General features: G+C 56.5%; 12 protein-coding genes across 12 annotated transcripts; 5 read left to right on the top strand and 7 right to left on the bottom strand.

Annotated features, from left to right (window-relative positions):
- Window positions 1-388: 388 nt before the first annotated feature.
- Window positions 389-1069, top strand: N657DRAFT_642323 (uncharacterized protein). The gene is made up of 2 exons (XM_062792318.1): window positions 389-823; window positions 874-1069. The coding sequence occupies exons 1-2, from the start codon at window positions 709-711 to the stop codon at window positions 915-917; spliced, it is 159 nt and encodes a 52-aa protein (XP_062649353.1). The 5' UTR covers window positions 389-708; the 3' UTR covers window positions 918-1069.
- A 457-nt stretch (window positions 1070-1526) lies between these two features.
- Window positions 1527-1785, bottom strand: N657DRAFT_642322 (uncharacterized protein). The gene has a single exon (XM_062792317.1). The coding sequence runs from the start codon at window positions 1742-1744 to the stop codon at window positions 1556-1558; it is 189 nt and encodes a 62-aa protein (XP_062649352.1). The 5' UTR covers window positions 1745-1785; the 3' UTR covers window positions 1527-1555.
- Window positions 1786-2240: 455 nt separating this feature from the next.
- N657DRAFT_568501 (Pkinase-domain-containing protein) lies at window positions 2241-4400 on the top strand (the record flags this gene model as incomplete). Its single annotated transcript, XM_062788595.1, has 4 exons — window positions 2241-2262; window positions 2364-2501; window positions 2570-4122; window positions 4191-4400. The coding sequence occupies 4 exons, from the start codon at window positions 2241-2243 to the stop codon at window positions 4398-4400; spliced, it is 1923 nt and encodes a 640-aa protein (XP_062649351.1).
- Window positions 4401-4570: 170 nt separating this feature from the next.
- N657DRAFT_271364 (uncharacterized protein) lies at window positions 4571-5358 on the bottom strand. The gene has a single exon (XM_062786552.1). It carries the CDS (start codon window positions 5191-5193, stop codon window positions 4741-4743), a length of 453 nt encoding a protein of 150 aa, XP_062649350.1. The 5' UTR covers window positions 5194-5358; the 3' UTR covers window positions 4571-4740.
- Window positions 5359-5589: 231 nt separating this feature from the next.
- On the top strand, window positions 5590-7332 carry N657DRAFT_678675 (Phosphoglucose isomerase; the record flags this gene model as incomplete). Its single annotated transcript, XM_062796097.1, has 2 exons — window positions 5590-6107; window positions 6168-7332. 2 exons carry the CDS (start codon window positions 5590-5592, stop codon window positions 7330-7332), a joined length of 1683 nt encoding a protein of 560 aa, XP_062649349.1.
- A 752-nt stretch (window positions 7333-8084) lies between these two features.
- Window positions 8085-11987, bottom strand: N657DRAFT_271436 (uncharacterized protein). The gene is made up of 3 exons (XM_062786553.1): window positions 11376-11987; window positions 9996-11198; window positions 8085-9938 (listed from the first exon to the last, which is right to left on the bottom strand). Exons 1-3 carry the CDS (start codon window positions 11692-11694, stop codon window positions 8518-8520), a joined length of 2943 nt encoding a protein of 980 aa, XP_062649348.1. The 5' UTR covers window positions 11695-11987; the 3' UTR covers window positions 8085-8517.
- Window positions 11988-13036: 1049 nt separating this feature from the next.
- N657DRAFT_549436 (uncharacterized protein) lies at window positions 13037-14218 on the top strand (the record flags this gene model as incomplete). The annotated part of the gene is made up of 1 exon (XM_062787882.1): window positions 13037-14218. A coding segment is annotated over one exon (1182 nt), but the record flags the coding sequence as incomplete, so codon positions are not given.
- A 1033-nt stretch (window positions 14219-15251) lies between these two features.
- Window positions 15252-16754, bottom strand: N657DRAFT_642319 (cytochrome b5). Its single transcript, XM_062792316.1, has 2 exons — window positions 16279-16754; window positions 15252-16215 (listed from the first exon to the last, which is right to left on the bottom strand). The coding sequence occupies exons 1-2, from the start codon at window positions 16335-16337 to the stop codon at window positions 15750-15752; spliced, it is 525 nt and encodes a 174-aa protein (XP_062649346.1). The 5' UTR covers window positions 16338-16754; the 3' UTR covers window positions 15252-15749.
- Window positions 16755-16845: 91 nt separating this feature from the next.
- On the top strand, window positions 16846-18183 carry N657DRAFT_271218 (uncharacterized protein). Its single transcript, XM_062786551.1, has 3 exons — window positions 16846-17411; window positions 17472-17722; window positions 17854-18183. Exons 1-2 carry the CDS (start codon window positions 17246-17248, stop codon window positions 17687-17689), a joined length of 384 nt encoding a protein of 127 aa, XP_062649345.1. The 5' UTR covers window positions 16846-17245; the 3' UTR covers window positions 17690-17722; window positions 17854-18183.
- Window positions 18130-19300, bottom strand: N657DRAFT_631843 (uncharacterized protein; the record flags this gene model as incomplete). Its single annotated transcript, XM_062791095.1, has 3 exons — window positions 18130-18468; window positions 18626-18647; window positions 18867-19300. The coding sequence occupies 3 exons, from the start codon at window positions 19298-19300 to the stop codon at window positions 18130-18132; spliced, it is 795 nt and encodes a 264-aa protein (XP_062649344.1).
- Window positions 19301-21542: 2242 nt separating this feature from the next.
- Window positions 21543-21800, bottom strand: N657DRAFT_548449 (uncharacterized protein; the record flags this gene model as incomplete). The annotated part of the gene is made up of 1 exon (XM_062787873.1): window positions 21543-21800. A coding segment is annotated over one exon (258 nt), but the record flags the coding sequence as incomplete, so codon positions are not given.
- Window positions 21801-23153: 1353 nt separating this feature from the next.
- N657DRAFT_678669 (uncharacterized protein) lies at window positions 23154-23585 on the bottom strand (the record flags this gene model as incomplete). The annotated part of the gene is made up of 1 exon (XM_062796096.1): window positions 23154-23585. One exon carries the CDS (start codon window positions 23583-23585, stop codon window positions 23154-23156), a length of 432 nt encoding a protein of 143 aa, XP_062649342.1.
- Window positions 23586-24526: the final 941 nt, after the last annotated feature.

The following is a 24526-nucleotide window of genomic DNA, read 5'->3' as shown; positions in this document are numbered from 1 at the left end:
GTAGAGAGAGGTCTTAAAGATTGTGACGGGCACCACCCAAGGTCTGGTCAGCTCGCACATACAAGATCAATATTCCTACGAAGAGAGCAAGAGCTAGATGACAGGAACGGGCGTGCAACCAGACCTATATGCTGGAGCACATGCCTATGATACAATTATGAGAACAGTGACTACAGGCATGTAGCATGACCATGAGAACAGGAATGGGGATTCCGTGGCAAAGATGCTACTGAACTGTATCGATATCTGAAAACAATGTAGCAAGCTGACCGATCAAGATACTGCCCAGCTTACCGCAGACTGCAGCCAGTGGTATCCTGCTTCAAATCGGCTGGCGGGCTCGGAGGAGAGCGGGCCGAGAAACTGGAATGACTGATGTGGTCCTCCTGATGGATGATCGAGCCGACTCCGGTGTGTGTCACCCTCCGCCGGGTTTCTGCTTGTATCGCCGCATCCGATTGATGCCAGTGGCAGTATATAATGTGTGTTTAAGAATAACGTTAGCGTTAGATGATGTCTTACTAAGAACAGTAAGAAAAAGAGAAGACTCAATTCCTCGTTTTGTATCTTCATGTCCAGCATTTGTGCGTTGTTCAAAAGGGATTAGGTATGGTGAGTTGTCATCGTCCGCGAACAGTGGCTTAGGTAGCTTACAGTGGCTTACACTAGCGCCAATTGCCACAGTTTGATCGACCAGCCGGATTGAGCATGACCGAAAGAATTACCAGCCAATCAGAGAGCGGAGCGCTTGGAACGCTAGTTGTGCTGGGAATGCTACTTGCGGTGGGAATGCTAGTTGACACATCAACGGCAGATTGTATCCCTGGAATGCGTCAACGGCAGATTGTATCCCTGGAATGCGAAGTATCATACCCGCCTGGTGCATTTCCCCATTACGGTACACTGCCCGTACCTAGTCCTACATAGGACTCAACGTCGAGTTCCCAAGCCCAAAAACATTGGTCGGAGAGGTGCTGACTGTATTTGATAATAGCTACCCTGCTCGCATAGTATCAAAATATTAAATGAGTTGGAGGATGAGAGGGCAGCAGCAGTAACTTGGAGATGGCGATCGGCTGCCAATCATTCATTGATTACATACCTACATTTGCCTGAAAGGGGCCCGAGGCCCAAGCGCACTCAAACAGGGGCGGAGCTTCTGGAACCCCTTTTTTTGGTTTGCCCCCTGACCCTTCAGCCTCGTTAACAAGGCCCCAAGTTTCATGGGGAAGGGGGCCATTTTGCCATCCTGAGGCTGTGCCGCAATTGTCCGCGTGGCTTGATGTCGTCAACTCTCCCCTCGGCAACGCCTCCCGCTCCCGCTGCCTCAGTGTCGTGGAACACGATGCGGGGCTAACCGACCTGTATCTTACCGCGTAGTCAATCTCTTGCGGAGGGGACATTCTTCCTGGCCAACTGAACGGACGTGGACCATCTCGTGGAGGCTTTGAAAAAAAAGACGCAGGCTGAAGACAAGGCATTCAACGGGAACTGTCCATCCTCAAGGCCGCTTTGCTTTTTCTCCTGCATGCAGCAGATGGGTGACTTCCACATTTCAGAGGTTGAGGCAACGTCTTCCCCTTGTCTGTAACACTGCGGAGCACCGGTCCCCTGTGTCATCATCACCAATCTCTCTGCGCGCTTCTTGCCGCTTTGGTTGGAAGCAATCGCCCTTTGGCAATCTCGTGGAAATCGCCAACTGGCACCCAGTTGCTGCTATACTTGGCTTGCGGACAACCGACATTGCGCCTGTTGCAACTTGCGCTTCATCCCCGGCTGTTCCGGGTTGGAAAGGTTTCCAACCTGAGTTCCCAGTTCCCGGGTCCATTGCCTGGCTGTTGCGCCCCTGAGGGCTTGGAGCCGACTGCTGTTTACCGCATCCTGTGCGGGGCTTTTTGGTTGCTCAGGTAAAGCCCCACGTCTGCTCTGCCCCAGCCTGTGGGCACAGTTACGCCCCGGTCCACCGCCGCGGTTTCGAAGTTAGCGTCCCTAGTCTGGGCTGGAACCACAACCTCCCGCACCTCAGTCCGTCCGATCCGTCACCTCTCATTTTGGACTCGACCTGATCCAACTTGGGCGGCGACTCAGTCCTTCGCTGGTATTCACCATCGCTTTGCTACCTGTCTTAACTATTCCTCTTACCCGCTCGGTTTTGGGCTACCGCCTGTTTTTAGGCTTTGCAACATCCTGCGACATCGACAAAGTGATCCGCAGGTGACGGATCCCTCCTCATTTGCACCATGTCGTGGAAACTCACCAAGAGTGTGTTGGAATTCCTCTCCACATGTCTGCGCTGTGCTCTGCGCAGTCCGCTATGCCTCCCCTCTTCATACGCGACTTTACTGACAAAAATGCTGCTTTAGAACTCAAAGAGACCCATTTGGGTCCCCTGACGAGCACATTCTCCCGATCCCCGTCAACATCGACCATCACAGAGAAGGAGGACAAGAGCCAGGGGCCCATCTCTGGAACAGCGACTCCTACAAACGAGAGCACGATTGGTATGTGACGAAGATGATGGGCCATTAATGCTCTTGCCATACCGGCCATGTCCTGACTCTTCCCCCAGCGGCCTCCGAAGCCCTCTCCCAAGCACCCGTTGTCAAGACACCCAAACCGGGCATCCTCGTTATTACCCTCCACGAAGGCCAAGGATTCTCCCTCCCTGAGCAACACCGAAATGCCTTCGCATCGTCCCATTCCGGTAGTTCTCTTTCTACGGGGAACGCCCTCAGCATGGCGGGCTCTACTCGCCCCTCATCCTCGTCTCGAACACCGGGATTTATGGGCAATCGCCCCCAGACTTCGGGCGGATTCAGCGGCATCCCTACGAACCACGGCCGCATCCCCACCAAGTATATGCCCTATGCCCTGATTGATTTCGACAAAGTACAGGTCTTTGTCAACTCGGTCGAAGGCACCCCCGAGAACCCGCTCTGGGCCGGGTCCAACACACAATATAAGTTCGACGTTTCCCGCGTCACCGAGCTGGTCGTGCATCTCTACATGCGAAATCCCAATGCCCCACCGGGGTCCGGCCGCAGCCAAGACATCTTTCTCGGCGTTGTTCGCATCAACCCCCGGTTCGAGGAGAGACAGCCATTCGTCGAAGATCCCAAAGCCAGCAAGAAGGACCGTGAGAAGGCTGCCGCCGAACACGCCAGCCGGGAGCGCGCCCTGGGCCATAGTGGTGTCGAGTGGGTCGACGTTCAGTACGGCACGGGCAAGCTCAAAATTGGCGTCGAGTACGTCGAGAACCGGGCTGGCAAGCTAAAGATTGAGGACTTTGAGCTGCTCAAGGTGGTTGGGAAGGGCAGTTTTGGCAAGGTCATGCAGGTGCGCAAGAAGGACACGAACCGAATTTACGCGCTCAAGACCATCCGGAAAGCCCACATCATCTCGAGGTCCGAAGTGGCACACACTCTGGCGGAGCGGTCCGTGCTGGCCCAGATCAACAACCCCTTCATTGTGCCGCTTAAATTCACCTTCCAGAGCCCAGAAAAGCTTTACTTTGTTCTGGCCTTTGTCAACGGCGGCGAGCTCTTTCACCACCTTCAAAAGGAGCAGCGATTCGATGTGAACCGCAGTAGGTTCTACACGGCCGAGCTGCTCTGCGCCCTCGAATGCCTCCATGGCTTCAACGTCATCTACCGCGACCTGAAGCCCGAGAACATCCTGCTCGACTACCAGGGCCACATCGCCCTCTGCGACTTTGGTCTCTGCAAGCTCGACATGAAGGACGAGGACCGCACCAACACGTTCTGCGGGACGCCCGAGTACCTGGCGCCGGAGCTGCTGATGGGCAATGGTTACAATAAGACGGTCGACTGGTGGACGCTGGGCGTGCTGCTCTATGAGATGCTGACCGGCCTCCCGCCATTCTACGACGAGAACACTAACGAGATGTATCGCAAGATTCTCAGCGAGCCACTGCACTTCCCCGGTCACGAAATTGTGCCGCCAGCAGCCAAGGACCTGTTGACGAAGCTGCTGAACCGCGACCCGCAGCAGCGTTTAGGGGCCAACGGGTCTGCAGAGATTAAGGCGCACCCCTTCTTCCATGCCATCGACTGGCGGAAGCTCTTGCAGCGCAAGTATGAGCCTGCGTTCAAACCGAGCGTGGTAGGTAGCAGTGTTTTCTGTCGTCAACGAAAGCAGCGTGACGGTTGGTGCTGACTTGTTTTCTCCAGGCTGATGCGCTCGACACGGCCAATTTTGACCCCGAATTCACCTCGGAGCCGCCACAAGACTCATACGTCGAGGGGCCCATGCTGTCCGAGACGCTGCAGAACCAGTTCACCGGGTTCAGCTACAACCGTCCTATCGCAGGCCTCGGAGACGCTGGCGGCAGCGTGCGAGACCCGTCATTCGTGGGCAGCATTCAAGGCAGCCTGAGATGAATCGACGACGTAACAACGGTTGCTTTGCTCGAAAAACCCGTCGGCAAACCGGGGATGTCGTGGCAGAGATGTTGAGGTCGTCTCGCAACCACATCTCTCAGGGCCCACTGCCAAGGGAGCTTGCGAATTCGGCCGGGACTGTTTTCGAGACGGGATTTTAGGTGAGACAACGGGGACGGCGCCAGCGTGGTCATGGCAATCGAAGAGAGCTTTCAAGGGGGAAGCGTTTCTACATTTCAAATTTCCTTGTCACGTTTTGGGGGCAGGCATGGATGGTCAATGGGTTTTTGTCTGTTTGGAACCTCTTTCTTCGGCTGTCCTTTTATTCTTTTTGGGCAACTCAAGAAAGTATAACACATTCACTCAAACGACAAATCAGGTCCTCCTCTATGAGCCGCGCAGAGGGCGACAGAACGGAGACTTGGCAGCCGCATCGCGATTGCATTGGATCGCATAACCGCGCTGGTCCGTCCGAAGTCGGTTCGCTCCTCCCCGGCCCTCTTGATATCCACTCATTGCTCAAAACTCGATGCTGCGAGGCCGCCCGGTACAATTTATCCCGTCCATACCCCGACAGATCCCGTTCGGAACCCCCCGCGCTAGCTGACTTGAGGCTCTTATTCAGCGTGCACAGCGAATTGGCTAAATCCGCGGTGGAGTGCAGCACCCGAGGAGCTTGACACATTTGATGCGAAGGTGGGCCAGATCGGAGAAAGTATTGGCGACGTCCCCCCAAAGCATGCTGTGGTTGAGAGCATGTGTTGCTCTCTGCATTTTCATGAAAACCCCTCATAAGCCACAAAGTCTGCTCGCGACTACCTCAGACCATTCATGCCGTAATTCTTAGAGTCTAGCGTTTTTGGTTGGCAAGTTCTCTGTCTACTTTCCTTAGGTGCTCTGCAACCAACAACACCACACCCTTCCTGCCTGGACGTCATCACAGTCAGGCCTTCGCAGCTCTTCCAGGTCCCCGCATGCGGGGCACTCAAGCTCGCGACTAACACAGCATATCAACCACCCCACTCCCAGTCTGGACGGCGCAGTTCCTGATCTGCCTTCCACATCCCGCACATTCTGACCGATTCTGTCCTGCAGCAGGCATCATCATCTGGCCTTTTTATCCTTTCATCCCGCAGAAAAAAAAAAGACGCCAAAAGAGTCGCAACACAGCTCGGAGCTTGACTTCACAATGGCCCCAGCAAATACGCTCCCCGCATGGGCCGAGCTGCAGGCTCACCACGACAAGGTCGGCAAGTCGTTCGTGCTCAAGGACGCCTTCAAGGCCGATCAGAACCGCTTCCAAAACTTTTCGACCAATGTCACCCTGCCTGCCGATATCTCGACCGAGCCCAATGGCACCGAGATCCTGTTCGACTTCAGCAAGAACCTCGTCACCGAGGAAACCCTGAGCCTGCTCGTCAAGCTCGCCGAGGAAGCCGGCGTCGAGAAGAAGCGCGACGCCATGTTCGCCGGCGAGAAGATCAACTTCACCGAGAACCGCGCCGTCTACCATGCCGCCCTGCGCAATGTCAGCAATCTCGAGATGAAGGTCGACGGTGTTGATGTCATGAACACCCAGGGCGGCGTCAACGACGTCCTCAACCACATGCGCGAGTTCTCGGAGCAAGTCCGCAGCGGTGAGTGGACGGGCTACACGGGCAAGAAGCTCACCACCATCATCAACGTTGGCATTGGCGGGTCTGATCTGTGAGTGCCATTCTCCTCCGTCTGTTCTCGCCAGGTGCTCAAGCTGACTTTCGCTGGCAGCGGGCCGGTCATGGTTACCGAGGCCCTCAAGCACTACGGCGCCAAGGACATGACGCTGCACTTTGTGTCCAACATCGACGGCACCCACATCGCCGAGGCTCTCGCCAACTCGGATCCTGAGACGACCCTCTTCCTGATCGCCTCCAAGACCTTCACCACGGCCGAGACCACCACCAACGCGAACACGGCCAAGACGTGGTTCCTTGAGAAGACGGGCGGCAAGGGCGATATCGCCAAGCACTTCGTTGCCCTCTCCACCAACGAGACCGAGGTGACCAAGTTCGGCATCGACGCCAAGAACATGTTTGGCTTCGAGAGCTGGGTCGGCGGCCGCTACTCGGTCTGGAGCGCCATCGGCCTCAGCGTCGCTCTCTACATCGGCTACGACAACTTCCGCAAGTTCCTGGCCGGCGCCCACGCCATGGACAACCACTTCCGGAGCGCCCCTCTCCGCCAGAACGTCCCGGTCCTCGCCGGTCTGCTGTCCGTCTGGTACTCCAACTTCTTCAACGCCCAGACCCACCTCGTTGCCCCCTTCGACCAGTACCTGCACCGCTTCCCAGCATACCTCCAGCAGCTCTCGATGGAGTCCAACGGCAAGACCATCACCTCGGACGGCTCCCCGGCCAAGTACACGACGGGCCCGATCCTCTTCGGCGAGCCCTGCACCAACGCCCAGCACTCCTTCTTCCAGCTCGTCCACCAGGGCACCAAGCTCATCCCGGCCGACTTCATCCTCGCCGCCAAGTCGCACAACCCCGTCTCGGACAACCTGCACCAAAAGATGCTCGCCTCCAACTACCTGGCCCAGGCCGAGGCCCTCATGGTCGGCAAGACGGCCGACGAGGTCCGCGCCGAGGGCAACGTGCCTGACAACCTTGTCCCGCACAAGGTCTTCCTCGGCAACAGGCCGACGACCAGCATTCTTGTGGGCGGCGCCATCGGCCCGGCCGAGTTGGGCGCTCTGATTGTCTACTACGAGCACCTCACCTTCACCGAAGGCGCCGTGTGGGACATCAACTCGTTTGACCAGTGGGGCGTCGAGCTCGGCAAGGTGCTGGCCAAGAAGATCCTCAAGGAGATTGATGAGCCCGGTGCCGGGCAAGGCCACGATGCCTCGACCGGCGGGTTGTTGGGTGCTTTCAAGGCGTATGCTAACCTCTAATTTCTTTTGTTGGGATGGCGGGCATTGTGGGGTTTGAATGGATATATTAAGTAGCAAAAGACGGAAGTCTTGAAAATATGATGTGCTGATGACAAGACAACCTGGTAAATAATGAGTCAGCTTGTGTTGGCGGACCTGAAGCCATTTGTGGATGGCACGGCCCAGGACGATGCGAGGTTGCCTGCATCCCTGAGCACCTATTTTTCAGTTTCAGTCCCTCTCCTTCTCCTCCCCAATTTCTCCCCCTTCCGCATGAGCGCGTCGAAGCAAATGCCCTTGGGTGGCGAAATGAAGCCATCTGGCGGAAACGCAACGCAGCAACACGAGTGAGCGAGTTTAAAGGAGAGCACAATGCACACACCAAGCCAGAGAGACCACAGCGCTCAAAGCCGAGTTTTCCCATTTTTCGCGTGCCCGTACCGGATGGTGTAGCAAGAAAGAACTAGCAAGGGTGGCCAATCTGTCCATGTCATGTCATGCCAGGCCATATGCCATCCCAATAAGAGGATGCCCCTGAGCAACAAAAAACTTCACAAGCAGTTAAAAACGACTGCTGCCTGCCGAATTGACCATAACCACAATCATTCAGCCCCAACCACCCAATCAGACTTTGTTTGACCTGCCTACGCAACACACCAACTATCCCTTGTCCCGTCCTGTCCACTAGTCCCCAGCAACAACCAATTCTTTTGAAAAAAGGAGTAAAGCGAAGAATGCCAGGAGACAACCCAACCCAGACAAAACCAGCCACAGGCAACCATAATAACAGTTGACACAATTCACACGACACATATCAGATTCCCCAGAATTTCATGAAGCCCACTGCCTTTGGAGGAAAATCGTACACCGAAACCAGAGGGAGATGGAAAACCAGGATGGTGAGTGAGGGGTTAGAGCCCGTTTTCACGTCAAAGCTCATCGACTTGATTTCTTCTGCGCCTATGGAAAAAGCTTCGCTTGCTTTTTTCTCGCAAACTAGGCGCGAACTGACCACAACGGCTCGAAAAAATTCGCGGGTGTATGGGAAGTAACAAATCCGGCGTTCCCATTCTTGGGTGTTAGAACTCATCCTCCAACCGAACTTTCTTTTCTTTCTTCTTCCCCGCCGCGGAAAGAATGGTCTCCCCGCGAGCTAGCAAAACTCAGCAGACTCTTGAAGGCTCAGGGACCAGCTCCGCCATCTCCCTAGTGATAGTTGTTGCCCCAGCCCCGGGGCTGGTTGCCGTAATAGCTGCCACCAAAGCCCTGGGCGCCGTAGCCGGCTCCGTACGTGGTCTGGTGGCTCTGGCCGCCGCTAGCGCTCATGCCATAACCGCCGGCGGCGCCCGACTGGCTGCCGTGGAGGCCGTGGCCCTGCATGTGGCTGGGGTAGCCATAGCCGCCCATGCCGAGGCTGCTCTGTTGGTTCGACTGCGGAGGCGGAAGACCGGTTTGCGACGGGCCGTTATTGGCGGCAGAGCCCGGGCGAGCGGCGGCACCCAGCGAAGGGCTTGGTCCGCCAGCAGCCTTGGCATCGCCGAACGGCTTCAGGTCGTCAGCGGCTGACGGGACAGAGCCGGGCTGCGAGCCGGGCGCGTTGAAGGCCTGTCCTGCTTGCGACTGGTAGGCGGAACCGCCGCGGCCGAACGTCTCGTGCACACCACCGAATCCGCTACCAAGACCCTGCTGGCCTGACTGAGTAGAGCCAGCGCGGCCGTAATCGCCCAGACCGGGGCCGACGCCGCTATCCCGATGCAAAGCAGATTGGCCGAACGCTCCCGCGGGGGACGAGTACGCATGAGGGCCCTGGGGGGTGATGCCGTACTGGCTCGGCTGGTAGTTCAAGCCGCCCTTGCCGTATGGGCCGCCGTAAGCGCCCTGATTGTAGCCTCCGTAGTTCATGTAGGCGGAATAGTACGGATTCTGGTAGTATGGGTGGCTGCTGTAAGCGTAGTCGTGAGGTTGAGTGTGAGTCTGGGCCTGCGTGGTCGGGGCACTCGGGGCCTGGCTGGTGGCCTGACCAGGCGTGGGCGTGCCAGTGATCTGCGAATCAGCGGGCGTATTGCCGCCAAAGCGCGACTGCCCGTGCTGAGCACCGCTCTGGGGGTACTGGCTGAGGGCATCGCTCTGAGGCGCACTGTACCCGCTGAAGGAACGCTGGGGCTGCGAGGGAAGGACATCTTGCTGACCCTGCGAGCCCTGCTGCTGGCCGAAGTTCTGATTGTAGTAGTTGTTGAAGCGGTTCTGATGATCGGCCGTGTAATACGACGAGAATTCGCCGGGGGCAGAGCTAAAGGGCCCGCCAGGCTGCTGCTGACTAGGCGGTTGAGCCGCTTGCCCCTGGGCCTGGAAACCGCCCTCGAATTGACTCTGGGCGGCCGAAGCGATGGCAGGTTGCTGACCAAATGGCTCGAAGGGCTTCGTCGTAGGGAATGAGGAGGAGTCTTGCGCTGCCGGCTGGCCGAACCGGCCGAATTGCTGATTGCTCTGCGCGGCAGGCGGCTGTACTGTGGCTGCAGGCGGGAGGATTAGGCGATGATCGGCAAGATATGCAGCGGGAAGGGAAGCATAGGACATACCCTGCGGGGCAGAAGGGGTGTTCCCCTGAGGTGCGGAAGGAGTAACGGCTGCAAATGGGTCAGCAATTGAAGGCCAAGGCTTCGCGGGCAGGTATAAACCCATACCAGCAGGTCCTGTGGGGATCTGAGCAGCGGCCTGCTTCTGGGCCGGGAAGGCATCGGGAACGGGCGTGGGTTGGGCAGGAGGAAGAGACGTCCGGGGGTGGGCAACCGGGGAGTCTTCGGGAGGTTGGGGGCGGGTCTGGGGTTCTTCGCGATCGCCGTCGACATCGTCATCGATGGGGCCGTTCAGGCTGAAAGCACCGAACTGAACCGCAGCGCGGTCAATTTGATCTCGGTTACCGGGCATGCGGACAGCTTCAAGTTGATCAAGCATGCGCCGAGGATGGTGGATAGGCGTGCGAGCTGATGCCTTGGCCGCAGCGGCCGCTCGAGAGCCTTGGTGTTGCTGGTGCGAAGCAGAGAGAGGGGTGGCTGTCGCGCTAGCCGCCGGGCCACGGGGATCCCAGGAGTCAGCAGCTTCGCTGGCAGCAGTTTCCGTCTCAGGAGGGTGAGAGTCGTCCTTGACCTGGTCAAGATTCTTTTCGGTAAGTTGATCCTTTGAGGGCGGCAATGCAACCTCAGGAACGACGACAGCAGGAATCGCGGGCACGGCCGGAATAACGGGCACCGCGGGGGCAACGGATTCGACGACTGGGGCGGGAGCTGTCTCATTCTCCGGCCCGGGAGCAGGCTCCTCAGCAGGCGCGGGAGCTTCGGGCTCAGGCTCGGCCCGCTCGGCAGGGGGAAGAAGTTCAATGGCAGGTTCGGGGCCCTTGGGGGTCTCCTTCGGCTTCGGTGCCGGCTTCGGGACCGTTGACCGTTTCAACATGCTCGCCCAAGTGGTCTTTGTGCCTTCGGGAATTGTGGCGGGTTTCGGAGCCGCGGGTGCAGTGGTAGGAGCAGTGGCTGTCGTGGCAGGCGTCGTCTCAGTCTCAGTAGGTTCGCCCCAGCCGCCCGACTCTTCAGCTGGCTTGGTGTTCCATTCGGATACTTCCTCGGTCGGGATTGAGAGGGGTTGAGCGTCCTTGGTTCGAGTACCGTTGCTTGTGGCAAGGGTCGACTTGCCGCGCGCACCGCCGCGACCACCACGATCGGTGGCTCTTCCACGGCCACGACCGGGGTCGGCACCACGGCCGCCTCGAGCGTTTCGGGAGCCGCCCGCAGGAACGGAGTCGCCGGTAGTAGTAGTGAAGGTATCGACCTTTGCCTTAGGACGCGTGCGATCCTTCTTCTGCTTGGAGACCTCACCCCATTGTGAGATGGTCCCTGTCACGAGAACGGACGTGTTAGTACTGAACTGCTTGACGCAGGATGCTATGACTCAATTCAAATCCGAAGACAGCTCAGAATTGAAAGGCGGGGGAGGAAAAGGAAAACAAGAAAGAAGGAGCAAGCAAAACTGCATCTGCATCGTAGACACGGAAGGGAGAGGGTCATCCTTACCGTCAAAGATGCGGGTGACCGTCAGGTCTTCGTCGCCATCGGTCTCTTGCAAGGCATAGAGGATGTCGACTTCAGACCAGTCGGGGAACATTTCTTTAATGACTGCAACTTTGCTGCCATACTGTTGCTTCAATCGGCCGACGTCGCCCTCGTCCTCAAATGTGGGCAGCGAGGAATCTGTGTCAGGTTTCGATTCGCCATTGGCGGCAGCAGGTCGGGCGCCGGCGCGGCCCCCTCCCCGGGACGCAAAACCGCCTCGACCGCCTCGACCGGAGCCTCTGCCGCGCGAGGCAGCTGGTCTGGACTGTACCTCAGACATTGCTGAGATGTGTGTGGTGTGTGTGTGTGTGAAAAGCGGTGGTGGATTCAGAGATTGGCGACCGACTCGCGTTTGCCGACGGCAGACCACAGAACAACGGGCGGAGTGGAACAAACGGGGAAAATATCGAGGAAATGCCGGTTGCGAAAGGTGATGGGTTTCGCGCAGGGCGAATCGAATCGTGGTACGATCCGTTGATGGATCGATCCAAGTAGTGGTTGGAATAGCAAGAACAGGGAACGGTTGCAAGGTGTGGAAAGGCGAGCCGTGGAGGCGTTGAGTTTTTGCCTGCGATTCAGAATTGGCCCGCCCGAAAGGGTAGCAAAGGCCACCCAAGGTTTCAGTGCGCGCTGCAGCTCCAGCCTCGCCCGATTTAACTGTGGGTCAGAGTGACCATCAACCGAGCTCTGTCTCCCTCACTACCTCTTCATTCATCCGTCCATTCGTCGTCGCAATTGGAGCAAATCGACATAGTTATTGAGCTTATTGTACATATTACTTCAATTGCCAATTCTTAATTGTTGAGTGCGTAAGCAGCGAGTTAGTACAGCAATGCATACTTCTATCCGATCTCGTGCCCTTCTGGTCACGAGTTTGTGTGATCATAGTGGTGCGGTGTGGGCCGTGCGGGCAGAGATGTCAGGCACAAAAACATACATCCGTACACAAACCAACCCTTGAAGGAACCGCGGCGGCCATGCATGGCTGCATCAAAACTTCATTGGATCAGCTACCATGATTTGGTACTGCGGCTGACCGGGCCAGCTCTCCTCAATGGGTGGTGTATGGAATCGTGTTACTCCGTCATGTACACAGTTTTGCTCCCCGATGATGGGCAGTGGGAACCGGGTGTGGTACGACACGGATACATTACGGTAGGTTGCTCTACTCATACGTGGAATTCAAGCCTGCCTATATAATATATGGCTAAGGTAGCCACTCAGGACTTCGATATGGGCGATGACTCTACGTCTGGGAAGCAAGCAAATCTGCATCTGAATTGAATGTTGGGCACAAGATACGTGGTATTCCCCTCTCTTGTTCAGACGGTGTTGTACCTGTAAGTCGGAAACAGAATCACAGATCGATTGACCACAGAATACGACGTATTGTAACGATAAAGTTCTCTGCACGGAACTTGGGGAATGTCGGCACATGACATCTTTGACCCACTTCACTTTGAACCGCAGCCCACCAACCTGTTGATCACAACTCTGACAGGACCAGCACGACATCCTCCAGGCTGCCGCGCCTCGCCAATCCCGCCCAGAACGGGCTGCACTGCAAGCGCTGCACCGAACTGGGCCAATTGATTAACCCTCGCTTCCCGACGACGAATACGATGCAGAAGACACGGGCGCTCAGCTCCCTCAAGGCCCTCTTCCCGCCCATCCACCAGCCGCTGCCGCTGGACAAGCGCGAGGCTCAGCGTCTGCTCGACGGCCTCAAGGCATCGTTCCGCGCACAGCTAGATGCCGAATACGGGTGGTCTACACCACGGCCCGCCATCCCCCGGAGCTTGACGCCGCCGCTTACCGTCGCGGCCTCCTCCAGCGCCGCCCCCTCGCCAGCGTCCCAAAACCATGGCTCACTCCGATCGACCGACCGGCACGTGCGCGCCATCCTCAACAACCCGCTTTTCCTCCCTACCGAGTCCGCAACTGCCACCACAGGCACCATCAGTACTCTGGACGCACACAAGGCCATATTCGAGAAGGCCGTCTCGCGAGGGCTCATGACTGTCCCCAGGGCACATGGGTTTCTCATGCTGATCAGATCCGAAGTGAACAAGGCGAGGGCCCAGAAGGGCTCTTCCAAGCTCCCGATTGCCGACGATTTGCGGCCAGTGGGTGCCGCCAAGCTTGTTATGCAGTGGCTGCGATCCTCGGGTCAGGAGAACGGCCTCGCATTCCTGGCCAACGTGCAATTCCAGCGACTTCTCTTTCAGTTCATGGCTGCTGAGGGCCTCGACGATGTGGTTTTTGCTTGGCTTGAGCGTGTCGTTGATCCCGCCGAACCAAAGACCTTGGACCAAGCCGCCGTCTTTCTCAGAGATTTAGTGGGCAAAAAGGCTCAACATCATGACTTGGAGCCAGCTTATACGGCGCTTTTCAGAGCGAAATCCATAGTCACAGAGAAGAAGTGGCCGTTGCGGGTGTTGGGAAGGGCTTGGCGTGAGCTATCCGTGCAGAGCACAGTGTATTCCGACATGCACAAGCCCCCACCTCAGCAACTCTTCGACGCCTTCGTGGCCCTCGGAGGAGCCGTCCAGTTCGGCCCGTGGCAACGGGTAGACTTGGCACACCTGAAACTTCATCACCCCACCGAGCCCTCTTCGCACCTTGCGCGGGAGCTCCTCTCGAGCGAGGAGACCTTCAAATCCATTGGCAACAGTACCTCCCCGCAACAGTCTGTTACCCGCGCTGTTGGCCGCTTCAAGCAGCTGTGTGTCGACACTATTCGGCATCTGATAGAGACCAACCAGCCTCAGGAAGCATCGCGTTTGTGGGACATGCTCAGGCGGTATTTCCCAGCGGGCCTGCACGCTCAGCCTGAGTTGATCAACAATATGGCTGCTGCGGCCTGAGATTGGCACCAGTCATCCACTTTGATTGAAACTTATACTCGGCCAGATCGTTTCCGCTCACACTAGCTCGCTCTAAGCTGCTGTTATCTTTTCTTGCGGTTGGGGCGATTGAAATCGAGCTATTCAAGGATGAGAAATTACGCCTGTCGGCACCGGCTATGTAGCTGGGGAATGAAGACCGTTTCTTTGCCTCAGGGACGCACGTTCTGCGGCCGGGAGACGTTGGTTAGTTTGGGAAACGTGTATTACTAGTTGAGGGTACATGCGGGAGTGTGCTGAATCTGGCGATATGCCAGTATGGCGTTGGCTAAGCGGGAAGTCGGTCAATCACGCCATCCATCCTAGAATGGAGGCTGTCCTGGATGTGCTGCGGCCAGATCACACCAAGAGACAAAAAAGACAAAAGACATTGTATACAGATTACAACCTCTCGCCGCATCATCGCCGCCACAGTTGCCTCACAAATTCATTTCTCTCTCTGACTGCCTACCTGAAACTCCCCACCAGGCTTCCCATCCCCCCTTTAAATTCACATACTACGAGGTAGCTTCCGTACTACACCTTAGGCCCAGAATCATACCAAACAAACTCGGTGCCCGGCCAGTAAATAGCCGCCCGATAGCGAAATGCTACGCCGGCTGATGTCGCCCCTCTTACTGCAGGCCCCCGCGCTTGCCGTCGCAGTGTTCCGTCAGAGGCTGTGCAGCTCTGGCAACTGATGGAGCATGTCCACATGGAGATGGCCAAGGGCGATATAGCGGGCCGTCGGTAAGCTGGCGGGGCTTGAGGCCATCGCATTCACAAACGTCTACAGTATGTCCCCGGAGTGATCCGTTTCTCCGCGGCGACATACATCCCTCTCTCCTAGACGGCCTACTTCGGGCTAGCCACCGACCCGCTGAGCCCGTCGAATTCGCTGGGTGTCCAGGTTCTGGCCCGGCACGTGCATTTTGTCAAGAGAGGAGAGACATCGAGATGGTGAGGAGGGTCTTGAGGAAGACGGTCGTTACGTATAACGTTGTATGCCAATTCTGTTCCATGATGTCGCGGGGGATGGCCAGAGGATGGTGATGACGGGCTGAGAGTGTGGGAAATGTGAGGGCCTCTGGTGCCAGCTAGATGAGGTTTGTGATGACGAGAATCAAGGGCAACCGTGTGTGCAATTGAGTGAAAACCTGCGGATGCGGTCAAGGCCGTGTGGTAGATTTGTGTGTTCGGGCCCAGGAGAGAGTACCTGCTTGGTAAGAGAACAAGAATCTATTTTCCTTGACGTACCGAAGTCCGGTTTCAAACATTCCCGAGCAGCCATCCATAAAGATATCCTCCATCCTTCAAAGTCTTGAAAAAGGAGACCCATAACGCCATAGCTGCCCAAACCATGGACATATCCCTTTGTTCCGCTTCGAATCAACTCCCGCTGCTTGGCTCCATCGCACCGTGCAATCGTGGACCCCCCTTGACTCCTCCCCTAATCCTCTTCCCCTTCCTCCCCAACCGACACCAGCCTCCCCACAACAAGATACTTCTCCTCAAACCTTTCCTCCCAACCCCTGAGAGCCTCTAACTCCTCCGGTCCAAGATCGCTCAGCGTGTCCAATGGGCCATCCAGGTCCTTGGTCAGCATATCCTCGTCAAAGCTGCCGCAGGCCAGGCCGCGCGAGGCATCGCGCCCAGCAAAGTTGGCGTAGGGCCCGCCGGGCCCGTAGAAGTTGCGTCCGCGGGTGACATCAAACACGCGGCCGCGCACGGCCAGGTAGACAGGCATGTCGTTCGTGCCGTTGTAGGGCAGCAGGGTGCGCGGGGTGAAGGTGCGGAAGACGATGGCGGGCGGCTCGCGGGGCAGCGTAGCTGGCGGGGAAGGGCGGAGGAGGAAGGCGTAGGCTGTGTAGAGGAGGACGGAGAGGAAGAAAGCGTTCAGCGGGGTGAAGAACGAGCTGGTGGTGGTTGTGCGTTAGTTTAGTTGGTGAGATGCGTGAAATGGAAGCAGGCAAGCGAACTTGGTGAATGTGTCCAGGTTGGAGGCTGCTTGCGCAACGCGCTGCTGGACGTAGTCCATTGTGAGGATGTCTTGGCTGGCCGTTGCTTCGCCAAGACTGTTGTGCGGTGAGACGTGCGGCTTCGTTAGGCTCGGGTCCCCGGGCAACCGCAAAATTGAGCAATGAGCTTTGTATCAAGGATCGAAGCCGGGTGTCGAGATGCGGAAAGAAGGCTGAGGAAGGCTGCGCTAAATGGAGCTGCAGCCAGGTCCCCAACTCTTGGTCCGGCAGGGGCGCGGCAGTCGCAGCAAGCGGGATCGGACTGGAGTCATCTGGATAAGATAGGAGCACGGACCATGCCCCGCTGATGCAGGAACCTACTGTGATTTGGCTGCCATTTTCGGGGTTCAACTCTTGTTCTTTCCTGACGCGGGCGGTCTCCTTGGTTGGGGGTTGACGCAAGATTATCCAGGTACCTTTGAGCGCAAGAACTCGGAATATCGACGCTTACGGCCATAGATTGATGTTCCACGTATCCTACTACCTACGTTTGATTCTTCATTGGATAGATGGGAAGATGGGACGCCACGCCGGACGCGGGCCCCCTGGCGAGCTGAGATCATGATTGTCCCCGCTCCAGCTCGCTCAGCCGATCGCAAACAGCGGCAAACCCACTTGGGCATCTCATAACAAAGCCGGTCTCACGACAGTTCCGTTCCACAAGCTCTGCCCTGTGACGAACGCTAGCCAAGGCATGTCTGAGTACTGCCAAGCTATCGCCCATGTCATCCATTGGCCCGCGTCATCGTCATCGGAGCTGAGGTCGCGTAGTCCCGTGCAACCAGCTGAAATACCCCTCCATCCTGCTCTTTCCCCTCTCTATATCAGCATCTTGACATCCTCCTCCATTTCCAGCCTGGCGTTCAAGCGGACCCAGTTTTGAAAAATCAAACTTCATTTTTCTACTCTTACACACACATTCACCACCATGGATTTCGTCAACAAGCTCGCAGGCGGTGGCAACGACAACAAAGCCGCCAGCGAACATCAGCAACAGAACCAACAGGCCGGCTCCAGTAGCTTCATGGACAAGCTGCACGGCATGGCAGGCGGCGGCCCGGAGAGCGAGAAGAAGGAAGGCGCTCTCGACAAAGGTACCATCCACCTCTCCTCCATTCCCTTTTTCATTCTCAGACTGACGCATCCCTGAATAGGCATCGACTGGGTGCAGGAAAATGTCCTGAAGCAAGGCCCTCAGGACAACGAGAGCGCCGCCGAGCAGGCCAAGGACCGTTTCATCGCCGAGCAGATCCGCCAGCAGTACAAGAAGGCCACCGGCAAGGACATGCCCTTCGGGGAGGCGGAGAAACAGGCTCAGGAGGAGAAGAAGGCGGGATTCCCCAACTTCGGCGGGCTGCTTGGTGGTAAATAAGTGATCACGGTGTTTTATGGTGGTCTTACAGAGGTGTTACGAGTTTCAATGATATTCTATTATAATTTCGCGCCAACAAACAAACCAGGGTTGGGTTATATGAGTAACTCCACAGCACTGATCCCCTTGATATCTTGGTCAGGCGTTTTAGCTGATATACACAGGTAGCCGCATGCCCATGGGGTCGCTCTTCGGGAGCTGTACATCTGATGGGTGGAATGAGTGCAGACTCAGCCAGCACAACATCCGGAACACCAACACCAGCCATATCTCCCCCAATCTACAAAAGGCCAAGTCCTCAGTCCTGTGCGAACATCCTGCTCTCGGCGTCCAATGCAAGGAGTGCGGCTCCCTCCCCAGTATTTCCCACAAGACGGCTTTGATATACTCCTCCAAGAACCACCCCTCACCGAACTCCAAGCTTTCGGCGGCCGCATTGGCTAGGCCTGATAATCTGACCGGTTGGACTTTGCCTGGGGAGCTGTTTCTGTGCCCTTCAACGCTTCTGCGACAGCAAAAAGGTGATTGCGTATGACGAGGAGGATTTCCCGTTGGGACTCGGGTTCGAGGGGTCTGAGCCACTCATCGCACCAATCCAGGGCGTTGTGCAGCCGTTGTACGAATGGTGAGTCGGCCTCAATGAAGCCAAAGCTGGAGTTATCATCGCTATGTTGTGCTAGGAGTGAGGAGGCCTGGTCTCTTAGGCCGGAGAAAACGAAGGGACCGACATGCTTCGAATCCTCGTCGCCCGTAACTGTCTTGGCATTGGACTCAAGAAGCTTCACAGGTGAAAAGGCCGCGTGTCCCAGCGGTACGGTAGGGGGTTGGGGAGCACAGGGAAGGGGGATCCCCGAGTGCAAAGTTTCGGTCGGAGCATCCCGACAAGCTCAAACAGCACTGCGGATACAGTGATTAGCAAAACCTTGGCCGGCAAACCTTGGTTGTGAGGACAGTGTACCTGGAAACAGATGTTCGCCAGAACTGATGGTCGAGATTGTGTCTCTATCGCAGCACAAGAGGGCGAGTGTGCTAGCGATCTCGGACAGCTGCCCAGCCTGAGCGTGCTGACATCTTTGGGCACGTCCGTGAGATACCTAGGTCTTGCGAAACGGGCCGGCTGGAAGATGGTAGGCACCAAGCCAAAGCAGAACTCCAGCATCCAGGTGAAGGGAATGACTTTCGTTTTCTCCGAGAGTCTGCGCTTCCGTGACGAGTGAATGAAAACATGATGCCGAGGTGGGGAACAGCCGATCCGGTGATCAAGAGACCATTCCCGTCGGCGAGGTACCGGTCGTTGCGCCGGTCAAACTCTTTCCAGTGGAGGCCCAAGATTGCTGCAATAAGAACGATGCTGCTCAGCGTAGTGGTTGCATATGGCCTCTTGACGCCGTCTGGCATCAAATCAAGCGTCTGAATCTTGGCTCGAACTAATACTTTGAGTTTGGCTTGACCCAGTGCTTTGAGTTCGCTATCTTCGTTTCCATTCACAGTGACTCTGGCGGCGTCGTGGGTCTCCATAAGATGCGAATGACGGCGTTCCATCTCACGCATGGTGGAGAGGAGTGCCAGCCAGGAAGCTGAATGGTCGGCGTTCATGGAATTAGGAGCCATGTCGTTTGCGACCAGCTTACGTTCTGGCCGAGGCTCTGGCAGGTCCCAAGTATCCATTTCCTTGTTAACTTCGTATTACCAGGGGAGGCGTGCCTCAACGTATATCTAGGGGCTTCTGAATACCACCTCGAAGCGGAACTCCCAAGGGTGAAAGTCGAGTTTGGTGTGAAGAGCCCAAGGGCCCAAGACTCTCTTCCCGCAGTTCGAATAACCTACAGCGGTCGCCATGTACTGCTGGAGGACCTGGGCGGTCGTGCATATAACCGCTATACTGGCGATTATCAAAGCAACCACCGCCACCGCCAAGCTGGCGGTTTCCGTGCCGCTGTCGCTTCCACTCATTGTCGTAAGTCGCAGGGCTTCAAAAGTACGAGCTGGTCGAAAGGGAATAGTTGAAGCGAAAAATCCGCGCCAGTGGACGTTTCGGTTGACAACGAAGAATAACAGCACACACCTGAGCGAGCTGAACTGAGGTAGGAGGTGAGTTCGAGAGGCAGCCTGTAGAATCAGGCTCGATGGGTCACGTTGCATTGACATGCAGCAAACGGCGTGAAGATCGCAGCGGCTAGGGCCCCTTTCCTTTCCAGGTGGGTGCAGATGCAGCTGCTGATTCGACGCCTGATGGCTATGGCTTGACAAACCACCCAACAGACAGTAACTCTCTAACATCTCTACTCCGGAGAACGTGAACGTGCCGAGACCCGTCATATCCCAGTACAGAAGCCGCCAGTGTTGACAAAGTAGGGGCTCAGCCCAGATGTCGCAGTCCTATCTGGCGAGACTTGTTATTGACGGCAACAATATCCTGGCCGGTGGCTTAGATTGTACCCGGGAGATGACCGGAAAGGAAGGCGCGCATGAGGTCAGAGCATGAGCCTCAAGAGCTGCGCAGCTATTGGCGGCGAAGAAGAGTACCGAAACGTAGCTACTCTTCCTCTTCAAACTCTTCTTCCTCCTCAGACTCGTCAGGTCCGGTAGAGACGCTAGGCTCCTCAGCCTCGGGCACCTTGAGTGCCTTGATCGCCTCCCAGCAAGTCGCCGGGTCGAGCTGGCCGTCCCTCTGCTCCCCTCCGACAGATCGCAACTCCGAGGCAAAATATCTCCTGAACCGGTCCTTCCCAGCATAGGTCAGGTGCTCTCCAAGGTATTCAAGTGTCGACCTGCCGGCCCTGTCTCGCATCCTCGGGTCAGCGCCGGCGTGCGCGAAGGCGGCCACGCAAGCCATCCACGGCCCAATGTTTTCCGTTCTCGACCAGGGTCCGCGTTTCCCACTGAATCTGTCGCCCCTTTTCTCATAGATCTCCGCACAGAGCCTGTCGGCATTTCGCACAAGGTGTGCAAGAGGCAGGTCGGCCTCGTCGGTGATATCTGTCTCGTCGAAACGCATTATCGGATGCTCAAGCATGCAGGCAAGCGTTGCTGGCTTGAAACTAGTGTATGCTTCCTTGAGGTAGAAGTAGCGGAACCATGACTCGAGAGGGTCCTGGGATTGCTTGAGCATCACCCTGATAGCAGAGATCTGACTCCTATGGATGGCGAGTTTCACGGGGTTGACGCAGTCGTCCATCCGCTTCCACGATGGCGGGTATTCGGAGCTCCGATCATCGTCTAGCTCTCTATCTCTCACATGTAGCACAGCGCCGTGCTTCAAAAAGGTGCTAAGCATCTCGTCGTTTTCCTTGTCAACGGCATGCAACAAGGCCGAGGGCGGGATTGGCCGCACGCCCAGCTCCAGCAGCCCTTCGACGAGAGAGGTGGCATGGGGGTGCGTCCACGCTGCCGCCTCGTTCAAACAGAATGCCCCTAGTTCGACTAGTTCCCCAACCGCGACTGGGCTGGGAACATCGTTTTTCGTGACTCGAGTCTTTTGGGAGAACCGGCAAAGTTCCGGACCTAGATCCAAGAATTCCTGAGCTTTCTCAAGCCATCCTCGGCGAATTGCTGCGGCTATGCATACGGGGTCTCGGAGTGCGCCGTCTCGCAGCTCAGCGGGAAGGCTCTGGAAGAACTCAAATGCCTCTGGTGTTCCGGGGCCTTCATGCCCTTGGCTCTCCTCGAGTACAAGTCTGATCATCCAGAGAACCGTATCGTGGCTGAGAACCATACCAGCTGAGAGCAGAACCTTGCAGGCTTCAAAATCGGCATCCCAACAGGCGTGTTCCACGGCGGAACAGGGCCAATGCTCTCTGGCAGGCACGGCAGCAGATGGCTGGGCATGCGAGGTTTGCCCCTCCGACCCAAGGAAAATCCTGCATTGGGGATCTGCGCCGTGTTGGAGAAGCAAGGAGCCGATGCGAGATCTGTCGGCCGGGGTAATCCACAACACATCCGAGCTGTGATCGCCAAGATTAGATCTGAAGCATGGCGCGGCGAACAGACGGCCCAATGGCGGGTTCCCCTTCAGGTCAGCCTGGTTCACATCGGCGCCGTTTCGCAGCAGAATCTCGACGCAAGCCCTGAGTTCGGGACACCCCCCGTCGCCAGGGTCAAGGTAGTCGGGCCATTCTCGTCCAAGTACGAGACTGGCTCTCTTTTCGCCGGCCGTGAAGAAGGGCGCCCGTTCGTAGAACTGATTGTAGTCGTAGCGCAGATGGAAGGGACAATATCCGCAGTACGTACTGTCATAAACGAAAGCAGCTGCAAGAGGCGACACCCCATGTTGGTCTGCCATATTGACGGCGGCCCCGTGCTTGATCAGCTCTTCAACGACTCCCGATAAACTGTACATCGTTGACGGGGTATAAGCAACGACAATGAGCAACAACTATCGACACGAGTGAGGTGATTTTCATGACTTACTGATTTGCCGCCGCAACGACGAGGGGAGATGGGTAGATCTCAGAGTCCTGATTGAAGTCGGCGCCTGCGCGAAGCAGTCTCGATACGAGAGAAAGATGTTTAGCCTTTTCCGCGAAGTAATCATCACATTTTTGGGGGGGACCCCTGGGCTGCCAACTCTGAGATTCCTCATTTGGCCAGAATGAGAGGCCGTATTCGCCAAATGGGCGGGAGGTCCAACAGCAGATGTCGATGGGTCGGATGCCACGCCCTCGAAATTTTATAGCGGAGGCTCTTCGGAGTCCTTCTGGTGGGCTATGAAATCCAACATTCACGTCGGCCCCACGGTCTATCAGCTCAACCGCATGATCATACATGCTGCGTAGGCAAGCGTCAATCAGTGGCGTATATCCGAAGCCGACATCGTCGTTGATATCAGCCCCGCGCGCAACGAGCGCATCGACAGCGTCCCCTGGAGGCACTCTGGCGTTAGTATAGCCACTGCAGAAAGTGAGAGGCCAGGGCATAACAAACAATGACCATGGTGGTAAGCGTACCAGATGGGAGGAAACTGCCTGATATCAAGCACATTCACATCCGTCTGGTAGCCACCATCGAGAATGAACTCGATCATGTCCACTTGGCCGAGGCGTGCCGCATTATGGAGGGCAGTGAGAATGCCTTCAAGACTAAAAAGAGCGTGGTGAATGTTGGTGGGGAACTCAAGGGCAGCGGCAGGCACACAGCCGCGTTTGAGCAACCACTTTACCACATGATTGTGGCCGTGGCAGGCAGCAACATGTAGTGGAAGCCCGTCGTCAATATCCATAGACTCCATCTCCTCTCGGTCCGAACCGGGCAAATGCACAGCCAAGCAGTCGCACAGCTTATGGCATACGCATGCTGCAGTCATGGTCGCCGGGCTTGTTTTGACAAGAAGCTCGACCAGCTCAAGGCTGCCGCTCATGGCTGCCAAATGAATAGGGAACCAGCTTGGCCGTCCTCTCGGAATAGGTTTTGTGGTACTGTCAGGCCGCACAGGTCAGCAGACGGGTGCGCTCCTTGGGGAGTGGACCTAGATAACGTAGGCCATGGATAGCTGGCGTAGGGAAGGGATTTGGCACATGACAATGTTACCGTCCTTCAAGCGACCCTGAATGGCCCGATAAACCTTGCGTGGCGTTTTGCCGGCATAGGCACAGAACGCCTCAAAGTTCCAAAAACTCTTGGGTTCGGCCCCAGACGAATCCCACAGCATGCCGGTGTCGACAGATACGCCGGCCTCGATGAGTCTCTGTGCGGTGCTCAAGCGACCGTAGTAGGCGGCCCAGTGAAGGAGCGCCGGGTGCCTTTCGACGACCTGGTGGTAGAGGTGCGGCATGACGATCTCGTAGAAGCCCCGGCAAGAGGCTGCAAGAGCCGCCAGTGACCGCTCGCAGTGACCATCGGCCAGGACCCTGGCGATGAGGTTGAAGACTTCCGGAGGGAGGGTGCCAAGGGACGCCATGGCAGCAGGCGAAAGTTTGTCCCCGACAAGTGAGAGTATCTGAGGGTGAAACCGAGAATGGCGCAAAGGCGCAGAACCAGCGCAAGTCGGGTATCGTGTTGAAAGAGAAACTGAACGTAAAACCACCAGGTAATAAGGGAATAAATCAACCGCAACTAAATGGAACAGAGGAACTTAACCTTATCTGGTCGGCCACTTACTAAGGGCACCAAGGCCCTGCAGGGATTTTATTTGAACCTTTCCCAATATCCATGGATGACTCAACCAGAAATTGAAGCACTGCACTGAGTTGGCTAAGACGTTGCGGTTCACGGTGTACACATCATAAGGTACTGTACGGATTAGATTCATGAAATCGAAATCCAGAACGTTGCCTGGTGAAACCCTATTCTCAAGCCTGGTCCTCCCTGCTGTGTTCCGCTCTGGCCGGCGATCAGACAAGGACCCCACCAGCCATCCCACCACTGCCATGATGACCGTCACCGAGACTCCAGTCGCCAACATTAGCGGGGTACGTAGTTATGCAACGGGATCCCGCCAAGGCGCTAGACATGGGCGTTGCAAGGCGGATGCAAGGGTTACACAGAGGGTATTTCCAATTCGATACATACCGTCAAGGGGCGAGGAGAATCGCGATGACCTAATGCATCGCCCTCCAAATTCACCACTTTCAAACCATCACAACTACCTCATAACACAACCAATTCTTTCCTCATATATCTGAACCTAATTCTATCCTTAACACCAAATCCTAACCGCTAACATAAGTTCTAACTACCAAGTCCTAACCGCGGGGCCTGACGCCGCCCCCTTACCCCCCAGCGACGCCTTGGGCGCTAACCCTTCGCGAAAGTTTGGCTAGTATTGAGATGTAACAACACTAGCGCCTTGGCGGGACCTGATGGTCAAACCGGTGCGGCCACCTGATGAACGGCCCAAAG

The sequence above is a fragment of the Parathielavia appendiculata genome (genome assembly GCF_033297405.1).
Source record: "Parathielavia appendiculata strain CBS 731.68 unplaced genomic scaffold N657scaffold_3, whole genome shotgun sequence".
In the NCBI taxonomy this organism is placed as follows: Eukaryota; Fungi; Ascomycota; class Sordariomycetes; order Sordariales; family Chaetomiaceae; genus Parathielavia; species Parathielavia appendiculata.
Note: the sequence above shows the minus strand (reverse complement) of the source record. Positions and strands in the feature narration are given on the sequence as shown.

What these genes read in the sequence shown, in the direction of transcription:
- N657DRAFT_642319 (XM_062792316.1), bottom strand. Translation starts at nt 16,337, where the DNA reads ATGGACTACGTCCAGCAGCGCGTTGCGCAAGCAGCCTCCAACCTGGAC. An exon ending in AACCTGGACACATTCACCAA is followed by an intron (nt 16,216 to 16,278) that starts GTTCGCTTGCCT and finishes AACCACCACCAG; the next exon opens with CTCGTTCTTCACCCCGCTGA.
- N657DRAFT_642322 (XM_062792317.1), bottom strand. Translation starts at nt 1,744, where the DNA reads ATGTCGGTTGTCCGCAAGCCAAGTATAGCAGCAACTGGGTGCCAGTTG.
- N657DRAFT_271436 (XM_062786553.1), bottom strand. Translation starts at nt 11,694, where the DNA reads ATGTCTGAGGTACAGTCCAGACCAGCTGCCTCGCGCGGCAGAGGCTCC. An exon ending in GGTCACCCGCATCTTTGACG is followed by an intron (nt 11,199 to 11,375) that starts GTAAGGATGACC and finishes TTCTCGTGACAG; the next exon opens with GGACCATCTCACAATGGGGT. An exon ending in GATCCCCACAGGACCTGCTG is followed by an intron (nt 9,939 to 9,995) that starts GTATGGGTTTAT and finishes ACCCATTTGCAG; the next exon opens with CCGTTACTCCTTCCGCACCT.
- N657DRAFT_642323 (XM_062792318.1), top strand. Translation starts at nt 709, where the DNA reads ATGACCGAAAGAATTACCAGCCAATCAGAGAGCGGAGCGCTTGGAACG. An exon ending in ATCAACGGCAGATTGTATCC is followed by an intron (nt 824 to 873) that starts CTGGAATGCGTC and finishes GAAGTATCATAC; the next exon opens with CCGCCTGGTGCATTTCCCCA.
- N657DRAFT_271218 (XM_062786551.1), top strand. Translation starts at nt 17,246, where the DNA reads ATGGATTTCGTCAACAAGCTCGCAGGCGGTGGCAACGACAACAAAGCC. An exon ending in GGAAGGCGCTCTCGACAAAG is followed by an intron (nt 17,412 to 17,471) that starts GTACCATCCACC and finishes ATCCCTGAATAG; the next exon opens with GCATCGACTGGGTGCAGGAA.
- N657DRAFT_271364 (XM_062786552.1), bottom strand. Translation starts at nt 5,193, where the DNA reads ATGAGGGGTTTTCATGAAAATGCAGAGAGCAACACATGCTCTCAACCA.